General features: G+C 36.9%; 1 protein-coding gene across 8 annotated transcripts in view; it reads left to right on the top strand.

The window, feature by feature from the left end:
- The window catches only part of WDR33 (WD repeat domain 33), a 108,654-nt gene that overhangs the window by 45,981 nt on the left and 37,447 nt on the right, over window positions 1-25,226 (top strand). For 6 of the 8 annotated variants that reach the window (XM_027554677.1, XM_027554686.1, XM_027554713.1 and 3 more), the window contains 6 exons: window positions 1,696-1,923; window positions 3,220-3,288; window positions 3,860-3,964; window positions 6,207-6,302; window positions 6,433-6,584; window positions 8,279-8,376. In XM_027554677.1, the coding sequence (XP_027410478.1) occupies window positions 1,720-1,923; window positions 3,220-3,288; window positions 3,860-3,964; window positions 6,207-6,302; window positions 6,433-6,584; window positions 8,279-8,376 (724 nt within the window). In that variant the 5' untranslated portion in view covers window positions 1,696-1,719. Of the gene's footprint in view, window positions 1-1,695; window positions 1,924-3,219; window positions 3,289-3,859; window positions 3,965-6,206; window positions 6,303-6,432; window positions 6,585-8,278; window positions 8,377-14,812; window positions 14,981-18,887; window positions 21,108-25,226 lie in introns of those variants that run through there. The other 2 variants (XR_003513269.1, XM_027554723.1) reach the window with 2 other exon arrangements.

The raw sequence follows: 25,226 nt of genomic DNA on the forward strand, positions 1-25,226 counted from the left end.
GGGAAGTTTCTGTTTATTTTTGGTATCATGGGAGTCAGGACTTAATCTCCCCACTCCCACCTTTCCTCCTCCATTTCCTTTCTGTTACCATCATCAGATGGTTTCAGGAGACAGTAAAGTGACAAGGATGTATTAAGTAGTACTGATTTTCATCCACAGGAAATCACAAATTTATTTTCAAGTCCTTAATTTAGTGTCTGGAATTAAGAAAGGCAAATGTAAGAATATAGAAAAATAATCATTGCTCTTTTTGAAACAAAAATGCAGAAATGCTAACACCCTTTATATATTTTTCATGATCTGATTTTTAAAATATGCTTGAAATGTGTTTTTAATTCATGCACATTTGTATTATTGGAATGTAAATTTAATTGGAGAGCACTCAAGTTGAAAAACTAAGCCCCTAACATTTTTTCTTCAGATGTTAGCCTAATATTGCCTGTATAGAAATGTAGATGTACATACTGAGAAATACATTTCTGTGGTTGTTACTTTGAGCCTGAAATTAGATAGACATACTTTTAGTATTCATTTGAAATAAGATAGTTTATTCTACTTTTTACACTCGTCCTAAGAAATTTAAGAGGATAGAAATGAAGCTGAAGGTTTTTTTAAAATAACTTGTATAAAATGAGGGTCTTACAATAAACTTAAAATGATCTGTTTTATTATCAAACATCTGATGAAAACTTCATTTTAAAAATGTGAACAGTTCTCAAGTGATTTTACCTTCCTTTCCCCTGCAGTTTAGCCACCCTACACGTACAAAATACACTTGCCCCAAGCTCTGAAAAACAGATGTTTCCTTCCACCAGGCTAAATTTTACAACAAATACTTACTAAATTATTTATTTATTCTTTTTTGGGGGCTGGTGTGCTGGATCTTCATTGCTCTGCATGTGCTGTCTCTAGTTGGGGCTGCTGCTGCTGCTAAGTCTCGTCAGTTGTGTCTGACTCTGCAACCCCATAGACGGCAGCCACCAGGCTCCCCTGTCCCTGGGATTCTCCAGGCAGGAACACTGGAGTGGGTTGCCGTTTCTTTCTCCAATGCATAAAAGTGAAAGTGAAGTCGCTCAGTCGTGTCCGACTCTTCACGACCCCATGGACTGCAGCCTACCAGGCTCCTCTGTCCATGGGATTTTCCAGGCAAGAGTAGTGGAGTGGGGTGCCATTGCCTTCTCCCTACTTGGGGCAGGCAGGGGCTATTCTAGTTGCCGTGCTCAGGCTTCTGATTGCAGTGACTTCTCATGGCAGAACACGGGCTCTAGGGGTGCACGGGTTTTAGTAATTTCAGCACATGGACTCAGTAGTTGCAGTCCTTGGACTCTGGAGCATGGGCTCAGTAGTTGTGGCTCACAGGCTTAGTTGTCCCATGGTATATGACATCTTCCTGGACCAGGGATTGAACCAGTGTGCCCTGCATTGCAAGTGGATTCTTAACCACTGGACCACCAGGGAAACCCCTACAACAAATACTTATTAGCACTTAATCTGTCAATTGACCTTTTTTCAAATTGTAACTGGTTTCTGCCATTAAGTCAAATTGTTCATTTTGTAAATAGGTTGACTAAAAGCTAGAAATGATGCATATTAGATAAAGGTACAGGAGTGTAAAAAAATGTTCATTTAAAAATGTTTTCTGGTAGTGTTACAGTGCTGACATATTTGTAGTGAAAGTACTTTTTCCTTTCCCAGGTGTCATAGAACGAAAACATCGCCATGGCTACAGAAATTGGTTCTCCTCCTCGGTTTTTCCATATGCCAAGGTTCCAACACCAGGCACCTCGACAACTGTTTTATAAGCGACCAGATTTTGCACAGCAGCAAGCAATGCAGCAGCTTACCTTTGATGGAAAACGAATGAGAAAAGCAGTAAACCGAAAAACCATAGACTATAATCCATCTGTAATTAAGTATTTGGAGGTAAGTTCAGTTAATGTGCTTTAGATGACCAAACTTCGGTTTTTTAAAAAGAAGAAAAGTTTTAAAATGTAGGGTAATGAGTATACCTGTGTTTTTTGCGTTAGGAGGATGAAATAACATTTCAAATGAGGCCAGTAACCTCAATTAAGTAGAGTACTGGGTGGGTTTTTTTTTCCCTTTGAATGCATGAATAATTTCAAAAAATTTTAAAGACACTAGTTTAAAAATACACTTTGTTCTAAAGGTTCACAACATATATCAGAAGAGAGTACTTTTGTTCCAGTTGTAAAGCACTCATTAAACTTGTATGTAAAATGTTAAGAGATTACCAACATAAGGATATTTGTACGAGAACATGTGTTCAGAGTAAGTGATGTGTGTGTCCAGTACGCTGGACTCTTCAAGGCCCTCAAGGAAAGGGCCTCTGTTTACTTAGAGGATTGAGCATGTGCTACAGTCTTGTCGGGTGAAACTCTAATACGGCTCTGATAGGGCGTGTGAAGGCAGAGTAGGGGTCTACCTAAGCCTGGGTCAGCTTGACAGATCTCCCCTGTGAGTTCTTTATTTATCTTAACCTTTTTTAAGTCTCTGATTTGCTTTTTATTACCATCTCCACTTTAATCGGGTTTTGGTCTGTTTTGCTTCCTATGAAGAAAATTTGTCTGCTTTTCATTGCTGCTGCTGTTAGGTCGCTTCAGTCGTGTCTTCTGTGGACTCTGTGCGACCCCATAGACGGCAGCCCACCAGGCTCCTCCGTCCATGGGATTTTCCAGGCAAAAGTACTGGAGTGGGGTGCCATTGCCTTCTCATTACCTGAGACAAATTGCTAAAAGACCTATATGCCTAATTTGTATGTTGCAGGGACTTAGCAGAAAAATATTCATTCAGAGGTAAAGGTAGATTAAGGCTTTTTCAGATGTTTCAGTTGAAAAACTAGACTAAGAGAGTTTGGGAGGAGTTAAGAAAACCAAGACCAGGATAAGAGGAATTGTTTTGTGCTGAGAAATGTGAAGGAATTGGGAATGTCTGTCTATGAGAATGTGTTGGGGTCACCAGCATCTTGGATGATTGGTTGGGCATAATATGAGCAAAGAGAGGAAATTCTAAACAATGTCAGTAGGAAAAGGGGGAAATCTCTTAAGATAAATACTATTATCTATGTTTTAGAACATAGTGAAAAAGTTTTATTCTTCTTTTTCCCCATTTGATGACAGCTTACATTCTGTAAATATTTACTTAAGCTTCAAGTTGAGTATAGACTATATATTGATTGATTGATTGATTGATTTTTAACAGAATAGAATATGGCAAAGAGACCAGAGAGATATGCGAGCAATTCAGCCTGATGCAGGTTATTATAATGATGTAAGTATAAGATATGTCATATTTGTTTAATAAAAACCTCTTTGCTTGGACCTAGGAACTATGAGATCTCTAATTTAAACATGGACTTTTCTTTTTACATTTTTTTTTTAATAATTAAAACATTCCTGAAAGGATAGTGTATCTGCATAAACCATGTTTTTTTTTTTAACCTGCATTTAAATTTTTCTTTTAATCTGATAATGGATGAACTTTTGATTTGGGTCTTAAAGCAATGTCCAGCAAAAGGTTGCACTGCCTAAGAGTCCTTATAAGAGAGAAGTTAATTTTAAACCTTGCTTGTTACGAATATGTTTAAGTGTGTTGACTTTGAGAAGTAATTTGGGAAATCTGGCCCTTGATTTTATTGTTTATTTAGTAATAAATAATAGGCATTTAACTTTCCTGTACTTTCATTTTCTTCATTTGATTACTATAGACTAATATATTACAGTACTGTCCTGTATGGTCCTGAATTTGTCTTTAAATGTTGAAATAATTACCTTACCATGTCCCTGGTTTATACCCTGTGCATGATCAGAAGCTCTTTAAATCTAATTCTCTTTTTTTGTAGCTGGTTCCACCTATTGGGATGTTGAATAATCCTATGAATGCAGTAACAACAAAGTTTGTTCGAACATCAACAAATAAAGTAAAATGTCCAGTATTTGTTGTCAGGGTAAGTATTCTGTTTGACACTTTTTGGAAAAATTAATTTTGAAAAATTAACCTGCAAATATATTTAATAGGACAAAGAAAATGAAGCAGTGTTTAAAATATATAACTGGGATAAAAATCAGTGTATTGCTTTTATTTTTATTTTGGACTATCCAGTTTATCTATTATATCCACGTTTAGTAAGGTAGTACTTTTGGATTGCTTTTATGTTGCAATTTCTGTAGAATTCTCTCTGAGCTGGCCATGGATATATATTGCAGCAGGTGTCTGACTTGCTCTTGAATAGAAATGTTCTGTTGCAGTTTAGAGAACAGCATCTCAAGGTGAATCAAAACTCTTAGGGTTACTGGGAAGGGAAACACCCAAGAAGAGCTGAAGCCCAAAGGTAGACCATAGTTGTCATCAGTGAAGGTACATTGTGGGTACTCAATACATTTTCGCTAAAATTTTTAAAATATAATATTAAAATAAACAGTACGTTGACATGGTTCAGATTATTAAAATTTGAAGGATTTGTAATAAAGAAGTCTTCCCATCTCTGTGTCCCATGTGTCCCAGGCATCCAGCTAATATTCCTATAGATAATAGTATAATCTTTTTGTGTATGTGTTTTGCTAGTAAGAAAGTACTTGTTGGTTAGCAGTATATCAAGTCCAGAAACATAAGATAGTTAATAGTCAAAGTTGAGTGAATAAGAATTGAAAAAATAATGGGACAGAGGAAAGACATTTGTGGCAAATGAACAAAATAAGCAGGTCTTCTTATTAGAGAGGTGTGATAGACAGCCCAGAGAACTCAGAGGGCTGAAAGAGATGCTGGCTTCAGCTCCATACAAATGTGACAGTCAGTCAGGCCTCCTCTTTGTTTCGGAGGCCTATTACAGTAGAAAACATTAGAAAAGGAACATTATTTGAATGGCTTTTGTGTTAGTAGAGCCAACCAATTTGTAGTGTAATTTTGTATGGCAGAGGATTTGGTGAAAGGAGTATGATGTGCAGCTAATTTTAATTTCTCGTTAGCATAACACAGAAAACCTTTTTGAGGTGAATAGAATCTGAGCATTCCATGTGCTGTATCTCGTTAGATGGGTAAATTGCTCATTTGGGAATCAAGCTATAAGGTCTTAGGAAATTTGCACATAGTGAAGACAAGTCTAGATTACAAGCGTTAAAGACATAAAGACTGTGGGTCCTGTGTCTACAGGGTGGTAGCCTGTAGTCTTTACAGAGTTGGGATCCATAGCAGATAGCAGAAACTAGGAAAGTAGAAGGTTTTTTAAAATGATAGCAAAATCGTGATCTTCAGGTAAGCAGTAAAAGGCTGGCTTGTCATGTGTATCTGTGTAATTTACCAAATAAACTTGATTTCGTATGTCTCATCCTATAAGCACCCTTGTATTTTTCAGCCCTGTGTCACACTTTTTACAGGGGAATGTAAGATTGTTGTATTGATATTTCTTGTGTTTACATCCATGGAAAACGTGTGTAATCTGTCATAGAAACTTGAAAATAAAAGAAAAAGTACGTTGCGTTTTGAGTTGATAAGCATATGCCACAGATTCCTTCAGAATGCAGATTGTGACGTTGAAATACTGGGGTACTGTTAGCCATGCCTCTGTTGTATTGCTTTTTTTTTGTTTGATGCTAGATTAGCATGAGACTTGTCACTGCTTGATATTGTGAATGAAGAAGAACTTTATATGTATTGTACATTTAGTTTCCAGGAAAAGTTTGATAGCCTTGATTTCCTTAAATTGATATTTATTGTTATACTGTTTTGTTTTGTTATTTTCATAAAACACTGGTAACTTTTCTGCCCAAAGGTCCACTAGCAGCTGTAATAAACCAAATCTTTCACTCATTCAGTCTCTGAGTTTTTCTGGTGACTGACGATCTTATTTATTAGTATGATGATCTTCCATGTATTCTAGAAAAAGTAGATCTTCAGATATTCTGTTTTGAAATGCTCTTTAGGGTGCCTAGGTGTGTGTAACTTAACAGGTTATTGTAATGCACTTACTCTTTTTAATTTACTTAATGAGCCAAGTGCTAGAGTTTTCCTTGGACTGTGTTAATTTCTTTTCTGGCTAAGTATTTGCTGATAAATCTGAGCCATATTCTGAAGTGAAAGTATTGTCCACTTAATGTCAATTGTTGGATATTTTATAAAGACTTTCTGAGTGTTTTAACAATTAATTAAGGTTGTGGATTTGTGACCTTGTATAATGTCTTTTTCTTTCTCAGTGGACTCCAGAAGGAAGAAGGTTGGTCACTGGAGCTTCTAGTGGGGAGTTCACCTTGTGGAATGGACTCACTTTCAATTTTGAAACAATATTACAGGTAACAGTAATCATCAGATGGTAGCATCATTCTGTGTTACTGGCGTTTTAAAACTTATAATTGGACAGATCATTGCCTTCCATTGTATCGTCTTTGATATGATGTTTATAAATGTTTTGTGTTTTCACAGGCTCATGATAGCCCAGTGAGAGCCATGACTTGGTCACATAATGACATGTGGATGTTGACAGCAGATCACGGAGGATATGTGAAATATTGGCAGTCGAACATGAACAACGTCAAGATGTTCCAGGCACATAAGGAGGCGATTAGAGAGGCCAGGTTTATACACAATATACCATTTTCTGTAGTCCCTATTGTCATGGTTAAATTATTCTCTAAGTGTATTCTGGGTGCAGAGATGCATGGGTTCTGTCAGATTCTGGGAAACTTTTTGCACCCTATAAACACAATATTTTTCTTTGTTTTCACACATTCACCATTTTGCTGGCACTTTTCTGAAGTAGTGTTGTCCCGATATGAGCCTTTGCAATATGTTAGAGATGTATTGTCTGCCGCATTTTGCACTGGTTTTCTCTTTTCATTTATGGTTAATAATGTGTATACGTTATTCATTTTTATTACCTACTATGTAAGATAAGAATATTTAATTCCAAATAAAGAATTCAGTCTTTAATTATACAACTGAATAAAATCTAAAGCCTACAGAAAACACCTTCAGAGTTCTCACAAAATACAAGAAAAAAAAGGCTTAAGTGAAGACCTGGTTGGCTTGGTTATGCCACGACTTCAAAAGAAAAGTATAGTAGGGCTAAAAAGTCTCCAAGTAACTCTGGATGTGGCAAACATTAATGGATTAATGAGCGGGTTCTTTCAAGCTTTGGAGCTGTGAGCAGACCATTGTCAAGAAGACTGTAGGACTTTCCTTCTGATTCACTGTTGTTGACATCAGTAATGCAAATGTATGATAAGTGGGAGTTTAAAATATTTTCATTAAGTTGTATATTTTTACATATCAGTGAGATATGTATAGTAGAAATGGAAAAGAAAAAGTTTCAAAAACAAGCTTGAAGAAATGCTGCAGCTTCAGAAGAAAGCTAAGCAGCGTTCTTTATGGTTGTGCCACCCACACGAGGGAGGAGGTTGACATCTTTATAGAAACATCGTCCACTGTAGTCACTTGTTTCTACTTTCAGAATCTTAACAAAGACTTATTGGATAAACACACATCTGCAAAGACTGTGCCTTATTCTCCTGACTATACACTGAATTTTCAAAAGTGGTCCTTTCTTAAGCATAAGGTTCAGAAGTTCAGGGGAGTTCTTAGAGTTAAGTGAGAAACTTGATGGTCTTTTACAGGGAGGAAGAAATGGATCCCTCCTTTGCAGCATATTCTTTGGCTTTAAACAGTCGGCATGTCCCCATGTTAGTTTCCTTCAAAAAGTGTAACATTCATGGGATAACTTGCGTGAAAAGAAGGTGTGAACATTTTCCACAAACCTTTTACATAAGTGAGAAACATCATATGAAGGAATGTTTTAACAACTAGTCTTAAAACAGCCTGCCTGAAACTTTTCAGCTTATCATTATATGAAGTTCAAAGCAGAAGCTGATGCTGGGTTTTTTTGAGCAGTATTCCTATGTGATTTTAAAAGACTTTACAGGAATATTGCAAAGAGAATTTGTTTAGTTCTATACTTAATCAGCTCTATGTTTTCTGTTGATACCATAGGAAATACTGTACTGTGGGGAGTCTGGATAGCATTAGTACTAATAATACCCTCATTAAGTTCTCTGAATATTGATGATTGAAAACTAAGAAGCAACTACTGTGAATTATTCTTTTGTTGAGATAGGTTGTTAGCTAACAGCAGTCTCTTTAAGGCCCTTCACGTTGGATGCTTCCCTCTCCTGTTTATCGCGCAGCGCAGTGTTTTATTTTTCCCTGTCTGAGACGCGCAGATAACCTGTGAAATGCTGACTTCTTTCCCCTGCTGTGTGTCTTCACGTAACAGTTTCTCACCCACGGATAATAAATTTGCTACATGCTCTGATGACGGCACTGTTAGAATCTGGGACTTTCTTCGTTGCCATGAGGAAAGAATTCTCCGAGGTACGTGTCCTAACAGTACTGATTGGAATATTTAAATAGGGAAGGCATTTGTGGTTTAAATCATCACAGTACCACAATACCAGCTTACATCTTCATTCAGTTGTTTTACATACACACCATCTCAACCAGGCTCTTGAAAGAAACCTGAACTCTTTCTGGTTCACAATCACTTTTTGTCTATTTTTACTATTAATATTTTGAGCTGTAAATTAAATACACACACATTTCCTGCCTTGTACCCCGGACGGCTTTCTCCAACATATTGACGCTATAATTTTATTTATATAACTCACATTCTTCTGACATTGCTTTTTCAATAGGCATTAACCAAAGTCTCAGTAGCTACACTTCTCAATATTGGTATTTCTGAAAGGAGGTGGTTCTTCAGTATACCACATTTATACTACATGGGCCATTTGTTACTACATATTGGAGGGATTTTTATTTACTTTTATTGATTTCATAGTTATAAACTAACATCTGTGAATTACTCTATCCTAGAAAAGAAATCCATATTTTCACTTGGATTAACTTAGTTTTCTAAGTGGGGCTGTTGAAATAACTCACAGTAGTACATCAGCACTATTGATGTGAATTTAATAGTGTTAGAGTTAAGGAATTAACTGTGTGTTTTATATATTCAATATAAATATTGACACAAAAAACATTTACGTACATCTTGGTTTATTATTAACTAGGAAGGTAGTTTCCTCAGGTATTAACGAAGAGTACATTGTCTTCCATACTCTTGATTCCATTATGCCATAAAAGTATCATCTTCCTCTTACACATACATGCGTAGAGAGAGAATGGGTGCCACAGACATTGTGTGTCAAGAAATTACTATTCAGAGATTGCCCTTTTTTGTTCAAGAGTTGGTAGAGTGAGTTATCTTGCTTGACTTGTTTCTCACACCTTTTCAGAGTTTTATTTACAGCATACAGAGTTTATGCTTTCTAGACAAGAAGTTTAGTGTTCTTGATATTTAACCCATATTTCAAGCCAGTGTATTTTTTAATCACAATTTTTAAACATTCCTGGCTTTACACATTTTGTGGGTTTTATCCAGAGTAATGTATTGTGATAGCTAGAATAAGGATATCATACCTGTCCTATTGAAGGGGTATACTCAGGATGAGGTCATAATATTGACAACCAGAAACTAGATGGAGCCTTTGAAATCATCTAATCTGCGTTCTTTTATGGATGAGCACCAAGACCCAGGAGATTAAGTGAAATAGTCAAGGTAAAATAAGATCAGAGCCAGGACTAGCTTCCTATCACTTGACACCTATCCTAATTCTACTATGAGAAGTCTTAGCTGTTAAACAATGATAGCTTTTTCTAGACTTTGAAAATCCTAAGAAATATAGAGGAAACCAAATAATTTTATGTATTGATGTAATTCTAAAGGATCAAAACCATTAATTTTACAATGGCCTAGACTATAATAACCATGAAGTCTGATATAATACGACTGTGCATCTTGTATTAAATAAAGAAGAAAAACTAGTATAAGATAGTGTCTTTAACCCCAAGTGCCAATGAAGTGTTTTTCAGTTATATTAATGAAACTGTTTCTAAACAGTGCTTAAGAACTTGATTCTTCTGAGATTTAGAGTGTAAGTTAGGTATTAATTAGCAGGTAAATATTTTCAAATTTGAGTCCAGGTGAATTTGGATAAAATTACATGAATGCTGAATCATAACCTGTTCTTCATATAGCTTAAAAAACAGACCAATATCATGTCTGTATTAACTGAGGGTTGAATTTTATATTTGCTGTGGGTATTCTTTTTAAGTTTTTACTATGAATATTTAAAAATGAACAAAAATGCAGTGAACCTCCATGTGCTTTTAGGATCAGTATTGTAGCTTACTCATGTTGTTGTCTTCCTGTAAACAGTGTTATATTTGGTTTATGGTCATGACTGTTTTCTTAGTACCTTAGTGAGTACATGAGAAATAGAAATACAGTCAACCAAGTTAATTATACCACCTAAGTAGTACTTCTGATAGTGGATCTGGTGTAGTGGATGGGTTGTTAGGGTCTAATTATCTGACAGAAAACTATCATTCCTCATTTTTCTAAATTTTCTGAATTTTAGACATGATTATAAAGTGATGAAACCAGTGTTGTTATAATTTTCCTATTCACTTGGTGGGTTTGGGATCAGGGCACTATGGCACTCAAGTTGTCTCAAGGGATGAGGTGAAATTCTTAACAAAGTGAAGTGAATTTAATTTAGTTCTATTCATAGAAAATGGAATCCCCAAGTTAAGCAAATAGGAGGCTTTTAAAATGCCTCTTGCCCTTTATGAAGGTGCGATAGGCTCTATGACGTCAGGCAGGTAAGCACACTTCCACGGCATGTTAGTGTTGTGCATCAGACCATCACCTGGGATTAAGTTAAGGAAATCCAACAACATTTTGATTGAAGGGGATATTTGTGAGCACGTAGTCCAGCTGTTTATCGAATACTTTCCCACATCACTCCCCCAAACCATTTTTCTACTCACAAAACATTTTTATTGATACAGTATTTACTATGCGTGCGTGGTTACTCGCTCAGTTGTGTCCGACTCTTTGCGACCCTGTGGACTGTAACTCACCAGGCTCCTTTGCCCATGGGATTTCTCATGCAGGAATACTGGAGTGGGTAGCCATTTCCTCCTCCAGATGATCTTCCTTACCTAGGTATTGAACCCGAGTGTCTTGCGTTGGCAGGCAGATTCTTTACCACTGAGCCACCAGAGAAGCCCATATGATATTCACTACCTCACATGAACCTCTCAAAAGAGGTTCAGTTTTATGTAGCTCTAATTTTCAGAAAGTTCTTTCTTTAAATCAGAAGCCTTCTTTCTCATAACTTGTCCTGCCTTCTGGAACACAAAAAATTAAATCTGAACTCTTCTACATGGCAGCTCTTCAAGTATCTGAAGACAGCGCTCATATCTTCTTAATGTCTTGTAGCTGTAAGCTTACAGGATCCCTGTGTGTGGCAGAGGCCATTATATGGTACTTTTGAGTACAGAATTTACAGTTGCTTTTTAGTGAGTGTCCTTACTGAGATTGTTCTTATGCTTCTTGGAAAAAGAAGACGTTACACAAGAGAAAATAATCAGTATTTTTAATATTTAAATGAGCATCGATCTATTGTCAGATTTGCTACTTTGAGGTTGTCGTATTTGTTCCATAGATGGGAAAAGGACACACTTGTGAAGCTGAATATATTGCAGCATTGAGAAATACTATGTGTATGCCCACCCATTTCCAAAGCATATGCATATCAGCATAATTTACACACATTTATCTTTCTTTTCTAGTATGAATTACAGCACTCAGTTTAGGGACTGGGATTAAAACAACCTTTAAGCACCAAGAATACATAAGTCTAAATGAGCCTGTAGGTGTTTATGCACTTGACTTCAAGTGAAATAGAGGCATTAAGATCCATTTATTAGTGAGCATATATTGTATTCATGCTATCATAGGTAGAACACATTTTTAAAAAATAAAGTATGATGTCTTCCTACCCTCATGCTTCTTAAAGTTTATTTTCACAAACTTAAAATGTTGGGTATTGAGGGAAAGAGTCAGTGAGAGTCTTAGAAGTGTGCTTTTATCAATATAAAGTTAGAAACAGATCATTTGTGACTAAAATGAAAATAAGAAAGATTGGAGATACAGAATCAATAAGAATACTGTAGTTAATTTTAATTAGAAGTGAAATTTTATTTTTTTGTGCTTAGTTGTATCTGACTCTTAGTGACCCCATGTCTGCCAGCATAATATATACTAAAAAGAATCCAATTTACTAGCTTTAGTATGAATTGTTTTACCTTCTTGATTTTAGCAACAATAACTGACACATTACACTTATTCTAAGTAGTTCATTTAATCTTACCATTACCCCTATGAGATAAATATAGTTTATTCCACGTTTTAGAAAAAAGTGAACTTCCCCAAGGCCATATAACTTGTAAGAGGTGAGGCTCAGATTTGAACCCCTCTCAACTCTAGAGTTCATACTCTGAAGCGTTATGTTAAACTGCCTCTTTTATGTTTTAAAAGTATCATCAGCATAGATGTAATGTCTTCCTGAGCGGTGATGATCAAATTGTAGAATAAAGGTTTTTGTAGGGAGAGAAGAGAAGTATTGGGTAGAGAGAACTGTAGATTCTCAATTTTTTTTTGCCATTCTACTTTAAAGCTGTCCATATAGGGTATAGGTTTTCAATCACAAAGAATAGTTCAAACTGCAAATGAGTTACAAGCTATATACTGGGTTAAATAAATAAACATGAACATAAGGAGTTATACTGAGGCTTACTCAGGAGGTAAGATCTGTTTTCAGTTTTAAAATACACCATTCATGGAGAGGAAATGAACCCTTGAGTACACACAGCATAAGAAAATAATACTGTTAGTATTTTTGATAAGTCTCTGTGTATCTCTGCCTGACTGAATGTGACTGTGGTTCTTTAATGAGATAAGCCCCTCTGCGAAGATCTTTTGGTTTGGCAGTGTGTTTCTGAACTGTGTGAAGACATATTTACAAAGTCTTGAGTGTTCAAAAGTCTCTGATGCTTTTTTATTGATAATGTTTTATTTAAAATTGGCAAACCATGAAGTTTGCGATTAAGGGACCTTTATGTATTTGTACAAAACACTCCACAGAATCCTTTGTGTTCTCCCCAAGATGAAAAGCAAATACTCAGCTTCCTTTAAAATAGCCTGTAGCAGAATAACCCCTTTCACTAACATAGCATGTTTTAATATTAAAAGAACTTAGGGTACATCTTATATAATCGTCCAGTCATTCATGTGGGCCCATAAATATATTGGTTGATAACCTGTTTTCCCTGTGTTTCCTTATTTTGAGGAAGCGTTTATTGAAGGCTCTTTTCCCCCTGCTCCCTTGAACAGACTGGATCATGGTATGTTTTCCTACGTAAATAATTATCTGAGTATATCATGAGAGGGAAGAAGACTTAATATGTATGTCTAAAGCAAATTATTTGAAGAAATTAGTGTAGTAGCATCCTGAAATATTCATTTACTATGGTCCATTCATGTTTTACAGTATCGTTTTAGGTTTTTATACTGAGCTTTGTTCTAACTATGTACTTATTTAAAATATTGCACATATGTTCCAAAAACTTGTTGAAAATAGATCTTGGCTTTCTTGGGATGCCAGGGCTGCACACTGTTACAGTCATTCTGTTTTAATTAAGAGCAATTTCCAGACATTCTTTTGTGTATAGAGATTCCAATTTTTTGACAGCAACAGATCACTATGACTTGTCATCTAGGCAGTCAGTTTTTATCTTTGCATTTAATAAATATTCTGTAATTGTCTGCTTCAGTTTGAGTGAGGCTTAAGTTTTTGTTTGCCAGTGAATTAGTTACCCTCTAGAGCTCGGCTGATGAAGATTTTTATAGTTTTTAAAATTAGAATTCAGGACATTGGAAAGAGCTGATAAAAGTAAAGGTATAGTATGCTTTTGGCATCTTCATTTTCAGTGGGTAGATCCTTTAATAAAAATAGTATAGTTAAAATATGGTATCACCACAAGTAAGTTGTTTGACAGTGAAGGAGGTTAAGTACCAAAACAAATATTGTTTTTTTCATAGTCACTTTCTTTGTTCACTTTTATTATGTATCTGAAAGCCATCTTAAAATTTGATTTAAATCAGATCGTGGGAATTTCTAAGAAGCACCTACAGTGGTGTGATCTCTTTAGTTATAAGAGACTAAGAATTTCTGTTTAAAGGAAGAAATGGTAGTTTCTTGGTCATTTATCCTTTTTTTTTTTTTAACAAATCGTGTCATAAAATAGTCTTAATTTGTCCAAAACACACTATTATGACTCAAAATCAATCTGCTGAGGCTTCTTTTTTTTTTTTTTCTTTTTCAGTGAATATATTTTAATATAGTTCTCTCTGAGAGAACTTTACCTTCTTAGCCTGGTTTTAGAGTGTCACGTTACTTGCATTATCCCAGTGAAGTGTATCTACCTTAATTTGATGTTTTTAACTATTGAATTGGTTTCTAGGGAACCCCAGGAAGGGCCCAGCCACCACAAGACGCCTTTGCATAGGGACTGGCAGAGCTCCTCTAGCAGTGTGCAGCCCAGTGTGCTGCTGTGTGATAGCCCTGCCCTGACTGTGCATGCCTCTTTGTAGTTCTCAACAGGCAAAGGTACAGACATGGTGTTGAGATCCAATTTAGGTTATATAACTTTAAAAGTGGCTAAGTTGCTGCTGTTTAAATCATAAGTGTTCTGCCACATTAAAACAGTTAGGAAGTACTGAGGGAAATCAAGATGAATGCAGACCAATTCTAGGCCAGAATACTGGAGTGGGTAGCCTTTCACTTCTCCAGGGGATCCTCCCAACCCAGGGATCAAACCCAGGTCTCCCACATTGCAGGTGGATTCTTTACCAGCTGAGCCACAAGGGAAGCCCAAGGATACTGGAGTGAGTAGCCTATCCCTTATCCAGCGGATCTTCCTGACCCAGGAATTGAACCAGGGTCTCCTGCATTGCAGGTGGATTCTTTACCAACTGAGCTATCAGGGAAGCCCAAAGAGTATTAAGGTGAGTCCAAGAGACTTCGTACCTGGGAGCTCAATATTTTATCTGCAACAGAAACTTCTTGTATAAAACAAAAGTAATTTGTGATAACAGAAGTCACCAAAGGTTAGAGCAGTTGGTCTTAGTCCTGTAAAGCCTACTAATTGCTTTTTAAAAATAGTTTTACTCTTCTGAAATGAAATTTATTGATAATAACCCATACATATAAAACTTTTTTTTAAAAAGGTACCAGTGCACATCCAAATAGACTCTGAGAAGGAAAGTCTTTACAGAATGCTTATTAAGGGACATTACTGTTTCCATTGAAAACCAGTGGTTTGGAATAGAAATAGGTCATGCTAAAACAACCCTAGTTTTATAGAATTACCAGAGGGGGAGATAAAGGAATTGTTTTAAACCATAGTCAGTCTTTTGAATTAATCTGTAGGTCATAGTAGATCGTGGCATTATAGCTGCATGACTGACTGTTATTTCCAGAAAAGTTCATTGGATGTTTGTTACCTGTGAGGCATGTATGCAGAAAGTGCTGCAAGATCCTTTACTTGGCCTCTCTCCTGTTTAATATTTTTTATTAAAGATGGCTTTTGCAAGTTAACAGGTGATTCACAACTATAAGCAGAAATTCTCATCTAGAATGGATAGTGTCATCTTAAACCTTGTGAATAGAATATTATTGTATAAATTTTAATTAGAGATAAATGTGAAGTTCTGTATTTAGATTTTCCGTCTCAATTCTGGAGTTTACTAGATTGGTATATGAGAGTTCATATAAAAATAACCATGGGTTTTAGCTGATAGGTGTGAATTCTTGAGGTGTCATCCCATCCCTCACTTGTAAAAAATGTATGTTTCAGAATGATATGAGTGTGTGTGTTTAGTCTCTTTAAGTCGTGTGCAACTTTTTTGTGACCCCATGGACTGGAGCCCACCAGGCTTCTCTGTCCAAGGGATTTCCCAGGCAAGAATACTGGAGTGAGTTACCCTTTCCTTCTTCAGGGTATCTTCCTGACCCATGGGAATCAAACCCATGTCTCCTGCATTGCAGGCATTGTAGTTAGATTTTACGACTGAGTCACCAGTGAAGTCCTTCAGAATGATGGGGCATAGTTATCATGGGAGTTGATTAGAATGGAGAAGGATCTGGAAATCATGAGGAAAAGTACAGCGAAGTTTAGTATTCAGCTTGGACAAGAGAATCTGAAGAAAAATTTTGTCATCTTCAAATATTTAAAGGCTTTTGTATGGGAGTAGGATTGGATTTGACTGTGTGGATCACAATAAACTGTGGAAAATTCTGAAAAAGATGGGAATACCAGACCACCTGACCTGCCTCTTGAGAAACCTATATGCAGGTCAGGAAGCAACAGTTAGAACTGGATATGGAACAACAGACTGGTTTTAAAGAGGAAAAGGAGTACGTCAAGGCTGTATATTGTCACCCTGCTTATTTAACTTCTATGCAGAGTACATCATGAGAAACGCTGGGCTGGAAGAAGCACAAACTGGAATCAAGATTGCGGGGAGAAATATCAATAAGCTTAGATATGCAGATTATACCACCCTTATGGCAGAAAGTGAAGAGGAACTAAAAAGCCTCTTGATGAACGTGAAAGAGGAGAGTGAAAAAGTTGGCTTAAAGCTCAACATTCAGAAAAATAAGGTCATGGCATCTGGTCCCAGCACTTCATGGGAAATAGATGTGGAAACAGTGTCAGACTTTATTTTTCTGGGCTCCAAAATCACTACAGATGGTGACTGCAGCCATGAAATTAAAAGATGCTTACTCCTTGGAAGAAAAGTTATGACCAACCTAGATAGCATATTGAAAAGCAGAGACGTTACTTTGCCAACAAAGGTCCGTCTAGTCAAGGCTGTGGTTTTTCATTGGTCATGTATGGATATGAGAGTTGGACTGTGAAGAAAGCTGAGTGCCAAAGAATTGATGCTTTTGAACTGTGGTGTTGGAGAAGACTCTTGAGAGTCCCTTGGACTGCAAGGAGATCCAACCAGTCCATTCTGAAGGAGATCAGCCCTGGGATTTCTTTGGAAGGAATGATGCTAAAGCTGAAACTCCAGTACTTTGGCCACCTCATGCGAAGAGTTGACTCATTGGAAAAGACTGATGCTGGGAGGGATTGGGGGCAAGAGGAGAAGGGGACGACAGAGGATGAGATGGCTGGATGGCATCACCAACTTGATGGACGTGAGTCTGAGTGAACTCCGGGAGTTGGTGATGGACAGGAAGGCCTGGCATGCTGCAGTTCATGGGGTCTCAAAGAGTCAGACATGACTGAGCGACTGAACTGAACTGAATTGAGGATTGGATTTATTGTATATAGCACTATAAAGGAGCCAGGGAGAAAATTAGGACATCATCATGTGTGCTAAGTCACTTCAGAAGTATCCAACTCTTTTCAACCCTAAGGACCCTTTGCAACCCTCTAGGCCCCTCTGTCCATAGCATTCTCTAGGCAAGTATACTGGAGTGGGTTGCCATGCCCTCCTCCAGGGAATCTTCCCAACCCCAGGGATTGAACTTGGATCTCTTACGTCTCATGCATTGGCAGGCTGTTTCTTTATCAGTAGTGTCACCTGGGAAGCCCTAGGACTTCATATTTGGAGTTAATTATGGAAGTTTTTTTTTTTTTTAGAAAGATAAGATAATAGGATATTATGTGAGCTATCAGGCTTTCCTTTGCTGAGATTTTGCCATGTTTAGCTTTGCCAGCTGTTAGGGAGATTTGAGAAGGCACTGCTTTTTTCAATTGGATGGTTCTATTTGAAAATAATTAACCTGGATTAGATTGTCTGTTTCCTGTAGTTTCTTGTTTTAAGGCAGACCCAAAAGCCTGAAAGTCAAGCATGTGGATACATTTATTATCAAGGGTTAAAATGGGTAGGGTAAGTCCCATGAGATACTGCCACTTTGCTCTAAAAATACTTTTGGTAAGACGGTAGATCATTTAATTAATCCTATTGTTTGAAGTAGTAAATAGAGCCTCAAAGCCAACTCATGTTTTTAAAGATATTTAAAAGTATTTATACTCTTACATCATTGTACATATGCGTATACAGTAAAATATACAAATCTTAAGTTTACAGTATGAGGTATTTTTACATACTTAAACATTCATCTGTAACTACCTCTTAGTTCAAGATACAGAGTATTTTCAGCGTTCTAATGTTTCCTTCATGCTTCTTTTCCCCCTATGCCTTTTATTAAGTAGTTTAGACTGTCAAAGATATTTTCATTCAATTATTTTTCCTTTTTTCCCCACTATTCTTTATTTTGTCGATTTGTAGTTTCTGTCATCTCACCTTCTCTTGTGTATAGCTTTCTTAATTTCCTTTCCTTGATTTGTTTCTGTAGCCTTTTGAAAATGTCTGTTTACTTATTTTGATTTTACTAGTTTTTCATTTTTACTAACTTTTCATTTATTAGTTTCCTGTTACATAATAAAACTTAGTTTATAAAGAGATAGTATTACGTATTACCACAATCACAGGCTCTGGAATCTGAATGTTGGTCACAGTTTTAGCTGTTAGCAGCTGTGTGAGTCACATTGCTTTGGTATGTCCTCGTGTATATAATGGGGATTAATAATAGTGCCGACCGTACTAAGCTGTGAGAATTAAATGGGTTAATTCAGAAGAAGCACTTAACTAGTGCCATAACAAGTGTTCAGTGAATGCTATTTGTCAGGTTCAAAGCCAGTTTCAGAACCTGTTTCCCTAGCTCTGCCTAGTTAAGCGCAAAAATGGTTGTTTCAGAAGTGTATTTTACTTTTCTTGTTAAATGTTTTTCAACCATTGTCATTGGTGTTTCACTAGTACAGGTTTTATTTACAGGTCATCCGTAAATAGGAGTACTTGTTTAAACACAGTTGTCATGATTTTCTAATGTTTTCAGGTATAAAAAACTCAGCACTTAGAACTGGGTTTTCTAGGATCTCATATGGAAACATTCAAGGGATTCCCAGGGGGCTCAGTGGTAAAGAATCTGCCTGCCAGTGAAGAAGACACAGAAGATTCAGGTTCAATTCCTGGGTCAAGGAAGATCCCCTGGAGGAAATCTTCCCACTTCAGTATTATTTCCAGAAGAATCCCACGGACAGAGGAGCCTGGTGAGGTACAGTCTGTGGCATCGCAGAGAGTCAGATGCGACTGAGCACGAACACATGAAGACACTTCAAGGTTCTGTTTTTGTTAGATGACCTGAGTGTCTAATGACTACCCACTGTTCAAGATTCTGTGCTTGATTCTTCTGCGGATACCTGGCACGATCTTTACACTTAAGCTACATTTTCAACATTTCCCTAGTTTTTATTTTTTCACATGTTTTGTAAATTGGCCTAGTCCCATGGTGAACCAATTCAGAGTGCTGAATAACTGAAAAATAACTGAAGCTATTCAGTCTTCACTGTTTATCACATTGCAGTAGACTGTGGTAATTGGTGTCTAGACAGCTTCATCAAGACAACATTTATTTTTCTCTGGGAAAAGAACAGGTATTTTATGCAATGACCAAATTGATCACAGTTTTAAACTTCAGACTCCATTTAGCAATGTAATAAAGTTGGGCGAGCTAGTGATAGCCCCAGTAAAATGTCATTTTTTGGTCATCTTTGATGAGTAATGTGACCAGCAGATAAGTTAGAAGTCTTGGGGAAAGAATATTCCACATATTTTTTTTTGTCACAGTAGACAAGACTTAAACACAGAAGTCTAATATCATCTGTCTGGGCTTCCTGATCATGTTCTGTCCCTGTCCCATCCAACTTGGCAGGTGACAACAGACTGGCTGGGGTAAGGCTTATTTGCTGGGTAGGAGCTAAATCTTTATATAAGGTGGAGCAGATATGGGCCCAGCTGGTAAAGTGAGCAAACAGCATGGTGTTATAGGACATACTAGATGGTAAAGAGCATTGTAAGTTCCATGATTTATGAATGTATACCCTGCTTCCCTCTTGAGGTCGTATAGTACAGTGCTCACTTGTAATGTTCTCTGTAGGCCCTGTAGTGTTCTTTCCCAGCTAATGCCTGTACTTTGGGCCTTTCCTAATGACTCAGACGGTAGAGTCTGTCTGCAGTGGGGGAGTTTGATTTGATCCCTGGTTTGGGAAGATCCTTTGAAGAAGGAAATGGCAACCCATTCCAGTATTCTTGCCTGGAAAATCCCATGGAACAAAGAGTCTGGTAGGCTACCATTCATGGGTTGCAAAAAGTCAGACATGACTGAGCCACTAATGCTGGATAGTAGGCCCTGAATGTTTTGAAATACTTCAACCAAAAGTTTTGTGTTTTTAATATTTTACATATTTTTTGTAATGGTCAAGTCAGGTCATTTTATTTAGTTCTCAGAGATTTAGGAAAACTATTTGATTTACATAGTTTTCAAGTGGCTTGTCAATCTAATTTTTGAGGATATTTTTAGTTTTACAGATTTAATGTTTTAATATATCATAAAAATATAAATCACCAAGGGTGTTCTGGGTAAAAATAAAAGGTTTATTGACACAAACATTCAAGAGTATATGCTAGGCAAGTTATTTGGTTTATTAAATTCTAGCAGAAACATCATTAAATGTTACATAAATGTTACTGTAATTAACCTTTTCAATTAAGTGTTTTAAATGTTTTTCCCTTTATATTTTGGACCATATTTTTAAAAAGGAAAAGTTTCTGTCATCCCACCATGAGGAAATAAGATGATACAGTTCTGATTTGGGGAATTGGATATTAGAAATTGAAGCCTGTGGTATGATGGGTATTAACAGACTCACTATGTTAGAGGAGAATTTTAGTCCTGGTGGAGGCTCGCCAAGGACTGTGATGCTTGAAAGGGACAAGGCTTGGCACTGTTGTTAAGGTCTAGACTGTAAAAAGAATAGTAGTCAGTATTGTGATGTTTCCTTCATCATTATTTTACAGTCACATTTGAATAAATGTGTTAAAATCCAATGGGTGATTAATCCACATTTCTTGAAAGAATTAAATGTAGAAGAGATTTACAGAGGAGGTTGAATTTAGCGGAACAGTCAGCCTTCTTGGATTACTTCTAATACTCTGGTACAAATGTTGGTGAAAGGATATAAAACTAAATAAAATGTAACATGAGTATTTACCAATACTCTCTAAACATTGTGGACTCATTTACCATGTGGACTCAAGGGAGACCACAAGCTTCCTTTTCCTACTGTAAGTTAACACTGGCATTACATGCTTTTGAACATTTTTTATTGATACATAGAAGTTGTGGTTTTTAACTGCATGATCCCCTCAGTTCGGTTCAGTTCAGTCGCTCAGTCATGTCCGACTCTTTGCGACCCCATGAATCGCTGCACGCCACGCCTCCCTGTCCATCACCAACTCCCGGAGTTCACTCAAACTCACATCCACTGAGTCAGTGATGCCATCCAGCCATCTCATCCTCTGTCGTCCCCTTCTCCTCCTGCCCCCAATCCCTCCCAGCATCAGAGTCTTTTCCAATGAGTCAACTCTTCGCATGAGGTGGCCAAAGTACTGGAGTTTCAGCTTTACCATCATTCTTTGCAAAGAAATCCCAGGGCTGATCTCCTTCAGAATGGACTGGTGGAATCTCCTTGCAGTCTAAGGGACTCTCAGGAGTCTTCTCCAACACCACAGTTCAAAAGCATCAATTCTTCGGCGCTCAGCTTTCTTCACAGTCCAACTCTCACATCCATATATGATCCCCTCATATAAGTGTAAATCATTGCTTGTCCTGCTTGTTGAGTAACTGGGTATTCATAGCCTGCAAAAAGTAAATCTGACGAGGGGAATCAGATTGTAACGCGTGTAGCACACGGATAGACGGCAGTGGTGGTGAAGGTGTTTCTTCTCAACCAGAATGCCTACACAGTGCACGTTCCTCAGGAACAACGTGCCTTTGCAGACAGCGACTTCCATGTTTGAGACCTCCAGACTGAAGTTCCTGGCATGTCTTCTGTGGCCAGGGAGGACACAGTAGACACCTGGGGAACTGCATGCACTCACCTCTGTCCCCAACCCTAGACATGATAATCTTCCAGTTTTATCTGGAAAGTAAGTAATGGGTGATTTTTTTTGTTTGTTTTGTTATATAGGGCTTTTTTTTTTTTGAAAAGCAAATTTTATAGTTGACAAATTTAAAGATATTTTGTTTTTTTCTTTGGTCCAGAAACTTCTTTTTTATTATTATTATCCTCAGGTTCTTCAAGACTTAATAGTTTTTAACTTCTGTGTTAAACATATAGTTATGAGTAGATTAACTTTAAAATATTTTTTGACAGAATCCTTATTTTACTGTCTGTAGTAGATTTGGTTCTGTTATAGAAACTTGTTTGTTCTAAGTTAGCAGATTAATTCTTACAAAAAAAACATTCAGCTGCGAAGAGAGAGTTTTTCGCACATTTAAACAAATCTTTCAGTGAGAAAGTACATATTAAAATCTTCATTTTCTTCTCATAGCTAACCTGTTATCCAGGTCTTTCCAGTAGTTATGATGAGCACTGTTGTTTAAGAAAAAAGCAAGCAAGAGTTATTTTCTTTCACCTTTTCCTTATATACCTTTGGTTTTATTGCTGTGTATTTCCATGGGACCCTTGGTTTTAAACTGCGTTTGAGTCTGGATGTACGCAGACACTTTGCACATGCCTCTACTTGAAATGACTCTTGATAAACTCCTGCTCATTCTCCTAAACAGCTTGGCTAGATGGGTTTCTCCTATGCCTTTTCAGTATGACTAGCAGTAATACCTGCTTTTCATCTGAATTCTTCAGCACATTTTAGCATGGTTTTGACATTAAAAGCAAAATGGAAGAAATCTTACACCAAAATCATCCAAAGTGGCCTTCCTTATGAATAATGAAATGAGTATTAATACTCATGTTTTAGAGTGTTTAATACCCATGTTTTAGAGTCATTTTGTAACCCTAGAAGACTTAGTCTGTTTTTATTCTGCAATTAGTATTGACAAGTATACCTGCAGTCAGAGACCACCAGAAACATACTTGTAGTTTAACAAGTTTATTTATTACTCGTCACAGCAAAGAACATAGGCCTTAGGGAATTTGAGGTGTCTCAGTAAGAGGATCTTATGAAGATTATATTATAGGCTTTGGACTGGATCATTGGGACGAGGGTTTAAGGACGTGAGGGCTGTCATTCTTTTAGCATAAGAGAGACGTTTGATATTTTGTGCTTTGTGCAGGACCTTATTTTTGTCTCACCTCATCATGATCTCTGACTTAATTTAATAGATGTTTAGTGAGATTGTCCAACAGAACAGAATGGTTTAGCTGTAATTGTCAGATCAGTTTGTAATAACATTGAGGCTTAGTTGTGAGCATTAGATTAGTTCTCAGAAGAAGTGACTGCTCCGACCCCCCGCCCCCTGCCCCCCATAGCTTTTAAGTCCAAGTGGCCTTTGATTATGTAGGAACCAGCTGATGGGGAGGCCAAGATTTAATAGCAGTGACATATTTGGTCTGTCACTTGAACAGGCTGCGATGATATTGACAGGGACATTTTTATAAAACAGCAACTGGGAAGCTTGCCAGTTTTCAGCTGGTTATAAGTAGTTATAGGTTTCCCCCACTATCCTAAAGTAGGACACAGCTTACGAACAGATGTACAAAATAAATTGATCCAAAGCATGGATGCTTACGGTTGCAGTGCACAGCTACCATGGCTTGATGCAGAGATGCTGAGTGTAATTCCTAAGGAAAGAGCTTGATGGCACCACTTTCGTTGTTCAGGGAGACCACTCTTCTATATTGGCTTTCCTGCAAAACCTGAATGCTTTTGCCTTTTTTGTAAAAGCAGAAATCCTCTTTGGATTTCCTTCTGTCAGCGTTTTTCACAAGTTGAGGGTCTGTTGCTAACCCTGTGTTGCACAAGCCCTATCATGCCGTTTTCCAACAGCATCCGTTTTTAATTAAGGTATGTACACTGTGTTTTTAGGTGCACTGCTCTTATACACTTAATAGACCACAGTGTGTGTGAGCACAAGCACTGGGACACCAGAGGTTCGTGTAGTTTGCTATATTGTGGTGTTCTAGAATCAAACCCACAACATCTCTGAGGTATGCCTGTACTAATGTAGGTCTTTCATAAAAGTGAAGCGGTGTAAAGTGAACTTTGGAAAAGCAGGGGATACCTGTAGTGGGTAAAAACATGTTCTTTTTTAAGAAATAAGATCAATAAACTTTTATTAATCTCTCTGGAATCCTAAGGGTTTACTCCACTAAATTTAGCATCTCAGGATTAGCTTTTTGTACTTCAGGAGTTCTTTCTTTACATCTGGGAAGAATCAACTGTCTGTTTTCTGAATTGTCTGTGTTAATACGTAGCCATATACATCAAAGGGATTGTAAAGGTTTTTAAGACTTAAGAACACTGTTTGAAACCTTACAATTAATAATTAAAATAATTGTAAAATTCTTTATGAACTCTCAAGGCAAAAATAAAAGGACCATGTTTTTCATAACTGCACTCTAGTCATATTCATTGAAGGTCACTGAAAAGAAATTTATATTTATCCGTTTATTCATTCCCGTTTTCATGAGCAGTACAAGTGATAGCTGGAGATTTTTAGTTTAAAAGCATCTATTTTAATATCTTCATATATATCCTAAAGTAAGCACTGCATTATTTTTTTTTTCCTCTTCCAAGTGTTTTTTTTTTTAATATATTTTTTTATTGAGGGATAATTGCTTAACAGAATTTTATTGTTTTCTGTTAAACATCAACAAGAACCAGCCATAGGCACACCCATGTCCCCTCCGTCCTGAGCCTCGCTCCTGTCTCCCTCCCCATCCACACTTCTAGATTGTTGCAGAGTCCCTGTTTGAGTTCCCTGTAAGCACTGTGTTATTATAGTGCAGAAAAAAGTATCACTCTAATTCATGAGGTAGTTCTTACAGGTTTGCAGTTTTTAAAGTGGTAACTTTTTAAAATCAGATATTTTAGAACATCTCGTGCAAGTCTAGAGGTAATCTTTTTAAAATTTGAAGGTCTTCAGAACAAAATTGCCTCCTAGGAAACTGCAGAATAGGCTTTTTCTGTTGTATTTTACCTTGAACAATAAACTAAGAGTATTTGCCTTAACACTGAATCTTTTTATCATTTGATAACAGCTTAGTAAGTTTTAATACTGGAAAAGTTAGGTTTGTAATTAAGACTTTATTAAAAGTATAGAGCACATTTGGGTAGTGTCACATGATAGAATTCAAAATGTTTAGCTCCATTA

Source organism: Bos indicus x Bos taurus, chromosome 2 (assembly GCF_003369695.1).
Source record: "Bos indicus x Bos taurus breed Angus x Brahman F1 hybrid chromosome 2, Bos_hybrid_MaternalHap_v2.0, whole genome shotgun sequence".
In the NCBI taxonomy this organism is placed as follows: domain Eukaryota; kingdom Metazoa; phylum Chordata; class Mammalia; order Artiodactyla; family Bovidae; genus Bos; species Bos indicus x Bos taurus.